We start from the raw sequence: 12,942 nt of genomic DNA, 5'->3' as shown, positions 1-12,942 counted from the left end.
ATGTTGCCAAAGGCGAATGTGGAAGAAGCTGAGCACCTGTTGTGTGGATCTGTTGCCTGTGATTGTTTTAACAGGTGGATGTAATAACAGCTTCACAGCCTGAGGGCACTTCACAGAGACATACCTTTACAGACTGAAAATAAAGCAAAAACAGGAAAGATGTGGGGATGCAGGAGTAGACTCCATCAAACTGGTGCTTTAACCCATGTCAATGTATTAAAAGACATCTTATACACTGCATTTATATGTTTATACAGTACATCATAAAAGCTGTCCGATCACGTTGCCACTGTATGCTTGTTCCTCAGAGAACCTGGACTAAATGTATTTTTTCTTTTTTTTGCTATACTAAAATAACCAAGAGAACCGGACTACAAATACAGGAAGAACACACGCTTAAACACACGTGATAGGATCAGTTCAGATCAATTTTCTTCAGGGAAAACATACATTTGCAGTTTATACAACTTTAATGAAAATCAAAGAGTTACCCAGAAATATTTACTTTATTGTAGTTTCGTAAAGTTTTATACTGATTGATTTATTATACTGTGCTTGTGCATAGCTGTTAAATGTGTCATGAATTAAGAAATCAATTTTACCTGAGCTTTTGTTATATAAAAGCTCATCGTATTCAAACGAACATCCTTTTGGTGTCAGAACCGAAGACGTCCATGTTACTGAAATGACAACTATTATTGACACCAGGCCGAGCAAATGGTGCTGGAATGTATATATCATCAAGTCTGCGGTAGTGTGCGAGTCTGTTTATTCAATTATTCATTGACTGATTGCTAAGATGTTAGCGTTTTTGTTACATTGGTACTGAAGTCACATTAAGCTGTTAGCCGCTCGTTACTGCTTGACATTATAATTTAGCACTTAAAACCACGTAGCTAGTTGATCGCTGTTTGATCCGTGGCCCATTCAAGTCGTTTAGGCTTTGTTTTTCTAATCGAGAAGCCGTGTTCCAGTGACAGTATGTGCATTTAAACTGCTCGCTTACTTTGGTAACTTAGGAGAAGCGTATCGTCATCACAAGTCTGCTGTAGTGCGTGAGTCTGCTATTTACCCTGTTACCTTCTTTCAACTGTTGAACTGGACTGTTGCCCCGTCAATATTGCTTTGTTAGAGATCGCTTTATATGTCCTGATTATGTGTAACCTACGTGCCTAACCAAGTTTACAGAAGGCTCCAACTGAGCATGTAGCTTGTCAAAGAGACACACAACAAAGTACATCACAGGGCACAATGCTGTCATTTGGAACTTTAATCCAATCATAGCAGTGGGCGTATACTTCAAAGTCTTCAATGCTGCCCACCCATAAAAACCAAGTGTTTCTTGAGCCGGCCTCAAAACCAGAGTAAAAAGTAGCCTATTACTTATCGATATTAATGTATTTGAATGTAAAAACTACGTGAACCTCATAAGTAGACCTCATACAATACTATACAATAAAAAAGGCAATTTCATGACACATTTAAAAAGTGCATTTTGTAGTTTTAATGTCTAGCTGTTGTGTGAAGTGCTTAAATGAAAAGCAAACAGGTGTTTACAACTTTACTTTTTTAAATGCACGCTTTACTTTCGTTGGCTTTAAAGAGATTGGTTAAAACATAATCGTATAAAATCTTGAGAGTAAGCACCAATCACCCTGTTTATAGCTTCCAGAAGGTCTGGAGAACAATCATTGTTAATTGATCAAGGAGGAGCTACAATTGCTGACTGACGATTTACAGAGTATATAAGACTAAACACACAACTCCTAAAGTGTCTGCTTGTGGCAAGATGGCTGGAACTACAGGAATGTTTTGTCTTGTGGCTTTTTGTGTATGGTTTTGTGCGGTCTGTCGTGCTGTGCCACAGTTCAGTAATTTTCCCCAGGAGCCTCAATTGTCAGTCTTGCAGCAAACTGAACAACAGTTTTCACAGAAGTTTCCACTTCAGAAGCCAGTGGTGCAGTCTGAACCTCTTGACAAGTGTGCTGTAGCTGATTATGAGCAGATCCAGTGTGGACAACCTGGTATCAGTGGTGCTGAGTGTGAAGCTATAAACTGCTGCTTTAATGGACAGCAGTGTTATTATGGGATGTCAGGTAAGTGTGTTTAGACCAGTGGAATGTTTCTTACCAAGCTGCTTCTCTTATAACTTCCTCTCTCATTAGTGACTGTCCAGTGTATTCGAGATGGTCAGTTTGTGGTAGTGGTGGCTAGAGATGTTACTCTCCCTCGTCTGAGTCTGGACACTGTCCGTCTGCTGGGTGGAAATGAAGCACCTTGCGGTCCTATTGGTTCCACGGCTTCCTTTGCCATATACCAGTTCCCAGTCACTGCCTGTGGCACCACCATGATGGTGAGTTTGCTTTTGATGATTTGGATGTCTAGAACAGGTTTGATGTCAATCCTGTTTTTGCGTGCAGGAGGAAAATGGTTATGTGGTGTATGAGAACAGAATGACTTCATCCTATGAAGTGGGCATTGGACCTCTTGGCTCCATAACAAGGGACAGTCAATTTGAGTAGGTCATCTGTGTTTTCTCTCAGGACTGTGAATCCTTGAACAGATGTAAGCTCACCATTTTGTTTTCTAGACTTCTCTTCCAGTGTAGATATTCTGGCACTGCTGTGGAAGCTCTGGTTGTGGAGGTCAACACAGTTCCACCACCTCCACCTGTAGCTGCTCCTGGACCACTCAGGGTGGAGCTTAGACTGGCAAACGGCCAATGTGTCACTAAAGGCTGCGTAGAAGGTAATGATGTGCTAGTCTTTGAGAAATGCCTCAATAGGAGTGGTACTAGTAGCACTGGTCTCAAACTCTAACGGGTGTTCATCCTTAGGAGATGAGGCATACACCTCCTACTACGGTGAGGACGAGTATCCAGTCACTAAAGTACTGCGAGAGCCTGTGTATGTCGAGGTGCACATATTGGAGAGGACCGACCCCAATCTTGTCCTGATGTTGGGACACTGTTGGGCGACATCAACCCCCAGTCCTCTCAGTCTACCTCAGTGGGATCTTCTAGTTGATGGGTGAGTAGCATTTGTCCAGATAGTGTGCTATGAACGAGTCCTGACTGTCCCTTTTTATTTTTTTAGATGTCCTTACCAGGATGACCATTATCTGACCGCATTGATTCCTGTAGTTGGCTCGTCTGATGTTCAGTTCCCAACCCACTACAAGCGCTTTGTTGTGAAGATGTTCACGTTTGTGGATCCATCATCACTGGCCCCTCTGCAGGAGACTGTATGATTTCTTTACAGCCTTCCATATCATCTAAACCTCCTTGTATTTGTTGCTAAAGCTGATCTCTTTGTTGGTCAGATCTATATTCACTGTAGTGCTGCGGTTTGCCACCCTGCTTCTGGTTCATGTGAGCAGAGCTGTGCCAGGAAAAGTAGGTGTTTCATTTTGGTTTGTCTACAACATCCAAAGACTTGAGTTTCATCGTCTGACTCTTGTGTTCTAGGGAGAGATGTTGCTGGAAAAAGGAGCGAAGAAACTCTGGTTTCCAGTGGAGGTGTTTTCTTTACAATGTAAATTATTGTCGCTTTTAATAAAGTTATTAGACTATACCTGGTGTCCGCATTTGTTTACACTGAACCCAGCTCTTAGTCTCCTGAAAATGTCAAAGGAAGCACCAGAAGGTTGAATGTTTAGAGATGTGCCCTTAAACTGCTTGATATCTGGTGGTTTTTGGCTAAACTGCCCAAGTTAACAGTGTGACGTAAGCATGAGCAACATTCATTAACTGTCTTTATTCCCAGTGACTCAAAATTCTGCTGGCATAAATGTAGGTTTCTACCTTGGAACTCTAAAAGTAGATTTGAGTGATTTTGTACAATGTCTAAACATGGCGTAATTGAACTTGTGCCTGGAACTAGTTTAAGATTGAGTTTCTATAAAACAAGGCCATAGACTTTTTTTTTTTTTTTCTCATGGGGAATACTTAATTGATGGTTCACCTAAAAATGTTTCTATATCTAATAGAATGGGTTGGTAAATGTTGATCAAATCAATATTGTGTTGATAATGTGGTGTTCAGCAAGTCATATCAGTGAATGTAGCAAACTAATGTTAAAAATTAAACTAGTGGTCAATCTGCCAAAAAAAAAACTCATCTGACCAACAAAAATATTAACATCCTTGAAAGTAACAGAAAACATAATGCATGAAAATGGACTAGGTGTGATAAAGATCGATGGTAAATATAAAACCACCATTTGCTTTTATCTCTTTCATACTGCTCTAATGATGTTGTTAGTGACGACTCTTCATGTTTTGGGACTTCATGAGATTAGTTTTTCAGCGCACTGTTTATTTGAGCCTGCAGTGTCTGCAGTTTTTTTTTTTTTTCATTTTATTTATAAATGTTGAGCCTGAACATGCTTGATTTTCTAATCGAGAACATGTGGAAGAAAAAACCTTACTATGTTCTGGCTTAAGTGAATATGTATGCTTGGTGCATTAAGTAATTTGGTCTGTTTTTACATTGGTTGTGTGTGGATTAGGCCATGTTCACACTTGACTTCATTTTCAAAGCTGCTAGCGTCTGTTTTACATAATTTTATGGAGAAAACAGTGTTTTAAAAAAACACCCAGAGCGCTTTTTTAAACGCCAGCTTAACCTTTTGAGGTTAATAAAAGTTCAACTTTTCTGAAACCCCCTTCACCTTTTACACAGCTAACCAATGACAGAGAACTGTTGTTTCCATAACTACATAAGCTCGGAAAAATGTATATGGCGGCCGAAAAGCCAGTTGGAGCATAGTTTTGTATAAATGTAAGTTAAAATTTCACTTTCAATAACTTCTGCTTGCAATTCTAGCAAGAAATTAGTATTATAGTTTTTAAAAATGTGGTTATTACAAAGAATCTCTCTCTTTATTATTCAAATAGACTTCTGTTATGCCTCTCTAAGTAGCCTGTCCTCCTTCGTGCACAAATGCTATCTTTGAACATGGCCGGCTGCTATTTGTAAACACAACGCTGATTACTGCCATTGTCAACTTTTTCTCATGAAAAAGAAGTAAAGTGTGATCACGGCCTTACAAAGCACCCAGCTGCAGGGACGACAAGCCTCCAGGTACACATGTCAAAAAGAAACGTAAAGCTGACTCAGACTACACTGCTTTCACAAGTCACCAGGAAATCGAACCGCAAACCAGACTAGTCTAAGAACGGTTCACTTTTAGGGCCTTTTAAGGAGGTCTGAGATCACTTGGACTGTTAACATATTCACGCTGAACTGCTCCGAGAGCATCAAATGAACTAGGTGTGAAGATGCCCTTATACAACCATACAGAACCATTAATTGCTCCAAGCAACTGCATAGCAACAGCCCTCAGCATCATAAAAAAAAAACGTGTTGAAATGCTCCTTAGCAACGTGTTCAAAACCACCTTAGCAACAGGAACACTTAAAATGGTTTGGGATGAGATTGCAGATACAGCTCATTGAGTCCGGAGCACATCTACATGCAGAGCACATCTCACACCCTAAAGCCAGTTTAAACCTCCGGAAACATCACCAACCCAGCAAACCAAATACACACCTGCTCAAACAGAGCACAGCGGCGGCCGGAGGGAGTTTATGTTCAACAGTACCACTATCATGAGGGAGAGAGAAAATGAAATGAGATGTGTGTGCTGTACAGACAAACAGAGAAAATGAAGACAGCAAACAAACGAATGAATTTCAGTGTTTGGATGCAAACGATGGGGATGGGGAGGCTGGCATCTGTGCAGTGATGTACAGGGCTGTTGGTCAAATGGCCATATTTCACACTCGGGACATGATCAAGACCTTCATCTCTAGTTTCTCTATGAGAACCGAACCTGTGAAAAAATGTCATGCTGTTCTATGGCAACGATGTGTGAAGGTCTCAGAGGTCGCGTTTGTTATAAAACAGCATAAAGACTCACCTTGTGTGGCGATGAAATGGTTGGAGCGCTGGTAACCCTGAAAATCAAAAAAGGACATTTTATTAAACTAACAACATGCAAAGTTGTTGTGAGAGACTGTCTAAAAAGACATGAATAAAAAAATGAATGCTGTATATATTGTTCTGGCATAATCTTATTAAATGATCTCAATCACAGGAGTGAATACTTTTGCTTTATGCTGGATGTTAACTTTCTTCACAAGAAAGAGAAAATAAATAAATAATGTTTGGCTTTAAGATGGATGAGAGTATTTGAACGCCTCCAAGGCAAAGAACCAAACTTATAAAGATAGAGAAACACAGACAGAAAGCACAAAATGACATGCAGTACAAAGCCTGATGTTATGAGGTGTTGATGTAATAAGTGAAAGATTTCCTACTTGACATTTGATAAAACAAGCAAATAGAATATTATCTAATATCGTATTTTATCATCTGATATTGCATTTTTAAGGTTTTTGAATTGAATTTACTGAGGCTAATCTAAGAACGGATATCTCTCTCTGTTCAAACGTAACACACGGCTGCAATCTAAATGCCAAACACAAAATGCAAAGCACGAAATGTCACATGTGACAGCGTGAGATATTACACGGCCATCTCTTGGGTGATTCTAATCCAGGTTTACGAGATGTCAAGCATGATTTGAAAAAAACTTGCATCAACACATTTCTTGTTAACGCATAAAAATAAAAATAAACAAATAATAGAACATCCAATTAATTTACTCTGTTACGATAAAATTGTTCATTCGTATGTTAATGTTCTTCTTTGTACAAGGCAGAGAACACAATTATTTATATTATGAAAATGTTTTGTCTTGCTGATGCTGTACTTTAAGTGGGGAGCAAAATGGTCCCTTTAATTCATTTAAGGTAAATCCCAAGATAACCGTGTGTGTATTGTATGATTTACAGAATGTATGCGGAAATCCCATAATGCAGTGCATAAAAAAGTCACTGGGAAATTTAAAGCAGATCCAAGATTGCAGACAGAGTTAAGGATAATTCGATTTTATTCACCACCAAAAAATCCATGATAAACTTTGAATAAAGTTTCGCAATATTTTACATGATATTTAAGACGAATCAGATCCCAGCACTACAGAGCACATTTGAAAAGAACAATAAAGGAAAATAAAGTTGAAATGAATGATGCAAATTCTTCAATGAACACCAGACATGATTGAAACGTCAAAGATGATTAGATTCCCACATTAATCTCAACGGCATCAGAGACCCTTTAGAATTGCGTTAAGGGTCTCAATCTCTATATTACGGTCACTAAGTATATAACGAAATGGCAATATGACGGATTACAATGCGTATTCTTGTGTTGCAAATCCAATGAAGACGCTTATGATTCTTTCGGCCCAATCAGTGATCCGTGTCTAAACACGTCACATTTTGGTATGGGTACAGTATGGAACCTCAACTGAGGTGGACCTAAAAGAAGTGTCAGGTACCAGGTACTCTACCCAGTAGAAATGCAGTGGAAAAGCACCATATCTCTCTAAACACATCCCAAACCAGCTTCCTTTTACAACCAGAAATAGCTGAACACAGAAAAGAAGGCATGGCATGACGCCTTTACGAAACGTGCGAGGCCGTTTCTTAAAGGAAGGGATGTAATAAGAGCAAAATTAAGCCAGAGTAAAGTCAAGTGCCAGAAAAGAGATTCCGAAAGACTTCAGAGCCATTATACGCCTGGAGAAATGAGTGCAAAGAGAAAGAAGACAAGAGTACTTACTTCCCTGTTTATCCGAATCTAAGAGATCCCAAACAGTTAAATGGAGGAAGACAGAGAGATGAGTGAACAAAGACAGAAAGAGAAACAGAGGGAAAGAAACAGACCAATTAAGATGATCAGAGAAAAGCTAAAGGAAATAAAGGCTTCAGGCATCTTGAGAACTAGAGACTATCTACAAATAACGCATCAAATGTATGTTGATGCTGTCATCTCATGGCTCATTGTGTAAAAACAAAGCAAAGATCAAATTTTGAGTCTTGCACTAACAATGCTTGTTCATACGGCTGAACTGGAATAATCCTTTCCATCAATATATATTAGTAGCACAATTCAAACCCTTCAACCATGAAAACATTTGAACATGTTATGTTCAAGTTGAAACATAAAAGTATGAAAGTATTTGTTTTTATAAAACAGAGCAGCCAAAAATGGCAGGCAAAGTGTTGGTTTAGTGCATGTGAGTGGTGTGTTTAGGGTGAACAGGCCAAAGCTGTTTGCATTCATACCACATCTTTCATTTGACACTTTATGAAAACCGTTAGAAATCAAGGTGAAGTGACAAGGTCTTGTATTCTAGCACATGCACCTGTGTAATAGCGTGTCGTTGCTAAATGCACAAACCAATTTCCAAGTGCCATTCATGTCTAACTGCGAGAAGTACAGCAAAGCAGCTCATTTCACAAGCGTTGATCATAACAACGGGCCGTAAGTGGCGATGGAAATGAATGCTGTTAAAGGAAATTCATCTAGGTGTTAGTCGAGAGAACTTTGGTCCTGGGAGGTTTTCATTTCTCCAATCCAGTTAGAAACCTTCACGACAGAAGACGACAAAAATGGATTGACGTCAATGTCTGCTGAGATTTGTGTAAATTGAGGCTTCTTATGTGGCATGGGAAGGTATATTCGAAAGCTTTTATCAATCATATGGTTTGGATTGCCAGCAAACTGCCAACTTTAACATTAACGCACTGGGAAATGAATGTCTTATATAAAGCATTATCGAAAGCAAATGGTTTTGCAAAAGAAACGTCTCTGCTTAAGTCAGATGTCAAAGTCGTACAGGGTTTTTTTTCAATTGTTTCCAACGGAACGGCAGCGTTTCTAGAAAACGCAAGCGGCCGGAGTTCTTTCCACAGGCTCAGTGCTGCGCTCAGCGTATAAAAATAAGCAACGTGCCTCCGCTTGGAAAAATAATGCCATTCAAGCACCCGTAACCAGCGTTTTCAAGCGACTCGATGGAGGTGGAGCCTTACAGGATCGTACGAACTTGTAAGAATGAGAATAACAGTCATATGCTTTCTGTGAAACAACAGCTGTAAGATGACAGTGTGCACAGAAGACACGAGGTGTGAATGAGAGAGTGTAAAGAGAAAAAAGAGGAAAACTTACATCGATGTAGTTTGCATTGACATAGTCCGAGTTGGAATCAGCCAGGAGCGAATGCATTTTCACACAGTGACGGTCTTCTGCGTACCGTTAAACATTAAGAACAATGACATTCAGTGACAAGAAAAGAAAACTGAATATAGACTTTGTTTAACACCAAAAATTGACTATTTTATGCGATAATTGTGTCTGCTGTGAATAAATCAGAACTTCTAGGAAAATTTAATCTGATATTTGTGTTGTAATACTGTACAGACTTTACAACCCACTGAACTCTTTAGAAGCATAAATGACAAAATAAAAGGTTTGATTAAAATATTCAATATCAAATATAGCATGTTCAGTGTTGTTAACACTTACGATCCAGCAGGGTGTCATGTCTGCCCTTGGTTTTGTCCTTCTTGTCAGTTATGTCCCAGCCATCAAAGAAACTCTATGGGCATACAGGTCACATCGGTTATGGTCAAAATACAACATGAATGAATATGTTGCCCATTTAATTCAGAGGAAATCAATACAATTCTTTTAATTATTTATAAGCCCAGCTTTCTGTAAAAATAGCAGATATTTCTGAACCAGTCTTGTGATTTACTGTCTACATAAAATACAAATAGCCGCAGAATAAACGAAAAGACCATTTACATGTTCATTTAACCATCAATTCTAGATGTGTTGTGGTCATGTCAGTCCACTGTTTGTTGTATTCAACATAATCAAACCATCATTCAAGTCATCCAACAGCAATGTGAGGAGTGACAGAATGACAAAACTGTGATCAAGATATCTTGATATAAAATATCTATCAAAATAGAAGCAACATTTGTGTTTGAAATTTGAAATAATTATTGTTGGTAGTTCACAGAATTGTATAAAATATTAAATTCAGAAATATTCAAATGGATTTCACTGACTGGGTTATATTGATTTATTGTTTTGTAGATGTTTTAACGGTGCCCACAGAGCAATGAACTCTAAAGGTTTTTGCAAATACAGTCCGAAATTTTCGTATGTGTTTTTCCGTATTTGGCTCTTTTTTGTACGGTGTCTCTCAATTGTTACGAAAGGCCTCTCAAAATGCTTGCTATGGATGAGAAAACGCAGAAAATCGAACGCGGTCCGAATATTTTTATGACAGACGGAAATATCGGAGGCAGTGTGTAAATGTGATTGACACAACGTGAGGTCGTGTTTATCTATTAACGTGCGGAAATTTCGGACGCAATGTGCAATCGTCTTAAGGGTTGTTTTTCTACAGAGGTTTTTCCCCGTCTTCTGGCCTTGAGGTCACATCAAGTCACATGACATTTACACCTCAGATGATTGGTTCTTGGGTAGTCACGTGAGCGATGATCCTCCGCCAGCCAAACAACTGCCATTGACATGAATTGGAATACTTACAGAAAGTTTCCAGCAGGTATGATACAGCCTCTTTGTACTAACATGACATTATCTTTCTTTCGAGAGGTAAAAGTGTTTCTTGTGGCAGATATTCTTGCTGTCATATTTTTGAAAAATCACGTTGCTGTTTGTTTTCAGATGTATGTTCTGTGTGTACACACAAAAGGTGTGATGGGAAGATGTGAGCTCTGCCAGCGTACACCGGCTGTCTAAGTGCTTTCTAATGCCGTACAGTTTTGGAGCTAATGTTTGACAGCTGTTCAGCACACACACACCAAAAGCAGGTGAACCACAGCACCTGGCAATTACATCTAAATGACTGTAATTTAAAAAAGACCCCCAAAATAAGTGCAAGTCACGTTTTCCTACTCGTCCATTAAATCCCCTTCCGCTCCTGCATTTTGTCAAGCCAGATGCACTTTACACATCGCAGATGCATTATGGGGATTGTCATTTTGGGCACAACGCCTGTTTTTATCACATGTGTGTGCGGGTGTGTGTGAGTGTGTGTGTGGGGGTAGGATTAAACCCTACGGTATGGGGACAAAATGTCCCCACAAAGATGGCAATATCCAAAATCCTTGTTATTGTGAAAACATTGAATTGAATGTATGGAATGTCCCACAAAACATAACATAAGAACGTTTTGCTAACATTACCATTAAGCTATAAAAATGTTATTTATTTATTTTATAACACTATAAGAATAACATTCCTGAGTGTCACAGCTGCTATTTTACAGTTGAAAGTTTTGCAAACTGTCTCAAGCTTTATCATTTGGGTACGATTTAATGAGAAATTTGTCAATTGCATTTTGACTTCAGCTCATTTTAGCTCATGCTAAGATACTTTATGTATGTAAAGTAACCTGCAATGTTATGCTTTAAACCTAGATGTCAATAGATTGGCAAATTAATATTACAGATTGCAGCTTAAAATATCAAAACCGTTTTGACTCCAATGCAATTTGTTGTTTTTTCAGTCTGAATTTCCTGGAAAATGTACTTGTTGCATTGTCTCCGGTTAGAAAACAGTTCAAATCTTTTTGGCACTCCTGTTTCTGAACCTCACTTTCCATTAAACTTTCTCTCTTTGCGTCTCTGTTTTCAGTCAAGATCACCGCAGGCTCAGCTGCTTCCCAGCGTGACATTTCCATCAAAGTCTGTCGTACTATCATTCGTCCTCAGCCAAATCACATAATCAATATTTCTCTCTCCATCTCAAATCTTTTCCTCCCACGCATGGTCTTAAAGATAAGAACCGGAACACCAAAACCGATCTAGCAACAATGAAAATAAGTCATCGGAAAGATTGCTCTTAAATGGCTGTTCGGCTGTCACCATGCGTCCAAATGTGCAATAAAAAGGTATTTAGACACAACCCATGCTTTTATTGACTCAATGTAGGTTTGACATTTCATATAACAAAACAACAAGTAATTTCTTCAAGCAAAGCATCACAAATAAAAAGTTCATTTTGTGTAAAGTTCCTAATGAATTTGTTAAGTTTGAAGATGTAAATCTGGCATCACCTCATACTCCTGTTTGAAGCCGTAGCTCTCTCCTGTCTTCATCTGGTTGATGTGTTGAAGCAGGTCGGCCACTCTCACAGCCGGATGGAGCAGTCCTGTGTGGTACGGTGAACTTTTCCTCCTGCAGTGTCTTCTGGGAGATCCACCCAACAGACTGCTGGATTCATTGACAGTGCTGCGCTGCTCATCTGAGGGTGGACACAAACACAAACCCACTGTAGTCTAAAGGGAACATGTGTGAGTGCACTCAACGGTGGACATCCCAAACCTTGAACGCGCCAAACATCGCCGTGTCATGCGAGGTGTGAATTGCAGTGGGACTTAATTCGCTGAAGAGGGATCAGACGTGCTTATGCTGTGAAACTGTGAGAGTGTGAATTGAACTACAGAGATAGAGATGTTGAAGTGAGTTAGATGTGCCGTGGGAAACCCCTTCAAGAACAAAAGCTTTTGTGTCCAAAAGAGATGCCCTTATAAGACACGTACCGGATTACTTTGGATTGTGTTTGACTTTTGACATTTCTCTTTGGATTCAATGGCATGTATTCTTCATCTTCAACCGTTGGGTTATACAACACCCAATGGAAAGACAGTTGTTGCCTCTACAATGTGTTGACTGGTGTCTTTCATGTGTTGATTTGTCTATTTATGAAGACCCAACTAGTGTCTTTTGTTTTCTCTAAGTGGGCGGCTGCTACTATACAGAAGATCACTATACAGTCAGGTGCTAAAGGATGCGTCAGTGAATCTCTGTCAAACAGAACAGCATCAGTATTACGTTCTCTGTCGTGTTTGAATGAACAAAACCAGATTATGCCAGAAAGCCTGTTTAGTCTAGCATTTTTGTGAGCACAGATTTCAACGTATTAAATAAATGCTGTCACTAATGCTCATCAAAGAACAAAAGAAAAGAGGAATTTAACGTGTTTTGTAGCTG

At 39.2% G+C, this 12,942-nt stretch overlaps 1 protein-coding gene across 2 annotated transcripts in view; it reads right to left on the bottom strand.

Annotated features, from left to right (window-relative positions):
* The window catches only part of ptprua (protein tyrosine phosphatase receptor type Ua), a 177,583-nt gene that overhangs the window by 22,406 nt on the left and 142,235 nt on the right, over nt 1–12,942 (bottom strand). The window contains exons 17-21 of one of the 2 annotated variants that reach the window (XM_056741056.1): nt 12,006–12,193; nt 9,437–9,509; nt 9,080–9,156; nt 7,691–7,708; nt 5,922–5,958 (exon numbers count right to left, since the gene is read on the bottom strand). In XM_056741056.1, coding sequence (XP_056597034.1) covers nt 5,922–5,958; nt 7,691–7,708; nt 9,080–9,156; nt 9,437–9,509; nt 12,006–12,193 — 393 coding nt within the window. The remainder of the gene's footprint in view (nt 1–5,921; nt 5,959–7,690; nt 7,709–9,079; nt 9,157–9,436; nt 9,510–12,005; nt 12,194–12,942) is intronic. The other variant, XM_056741057.1, reaches the window with a different exon arrangement.

Source organism: Triplophysa dalaica, chromosome 25 (assembly GCF_015846415.1).
Source record: "Triplophysa dalaica isolate WHDGS20190420 chromosome 25, ASM1584641v1, whole genome shotgun sequence".
Lineage (NCBI taxonomy): Eukaryota > Metazoa > Chordata > Actinopteri > Cypriniformes > Nemacheilidae > Triplophysa > Triplophysa dalaica.
The sequence above is the reverse complement of the archived record's forward strand: the minus strand, read 5'-3'. Positions and strand labels throughout refer to the sequence as shown.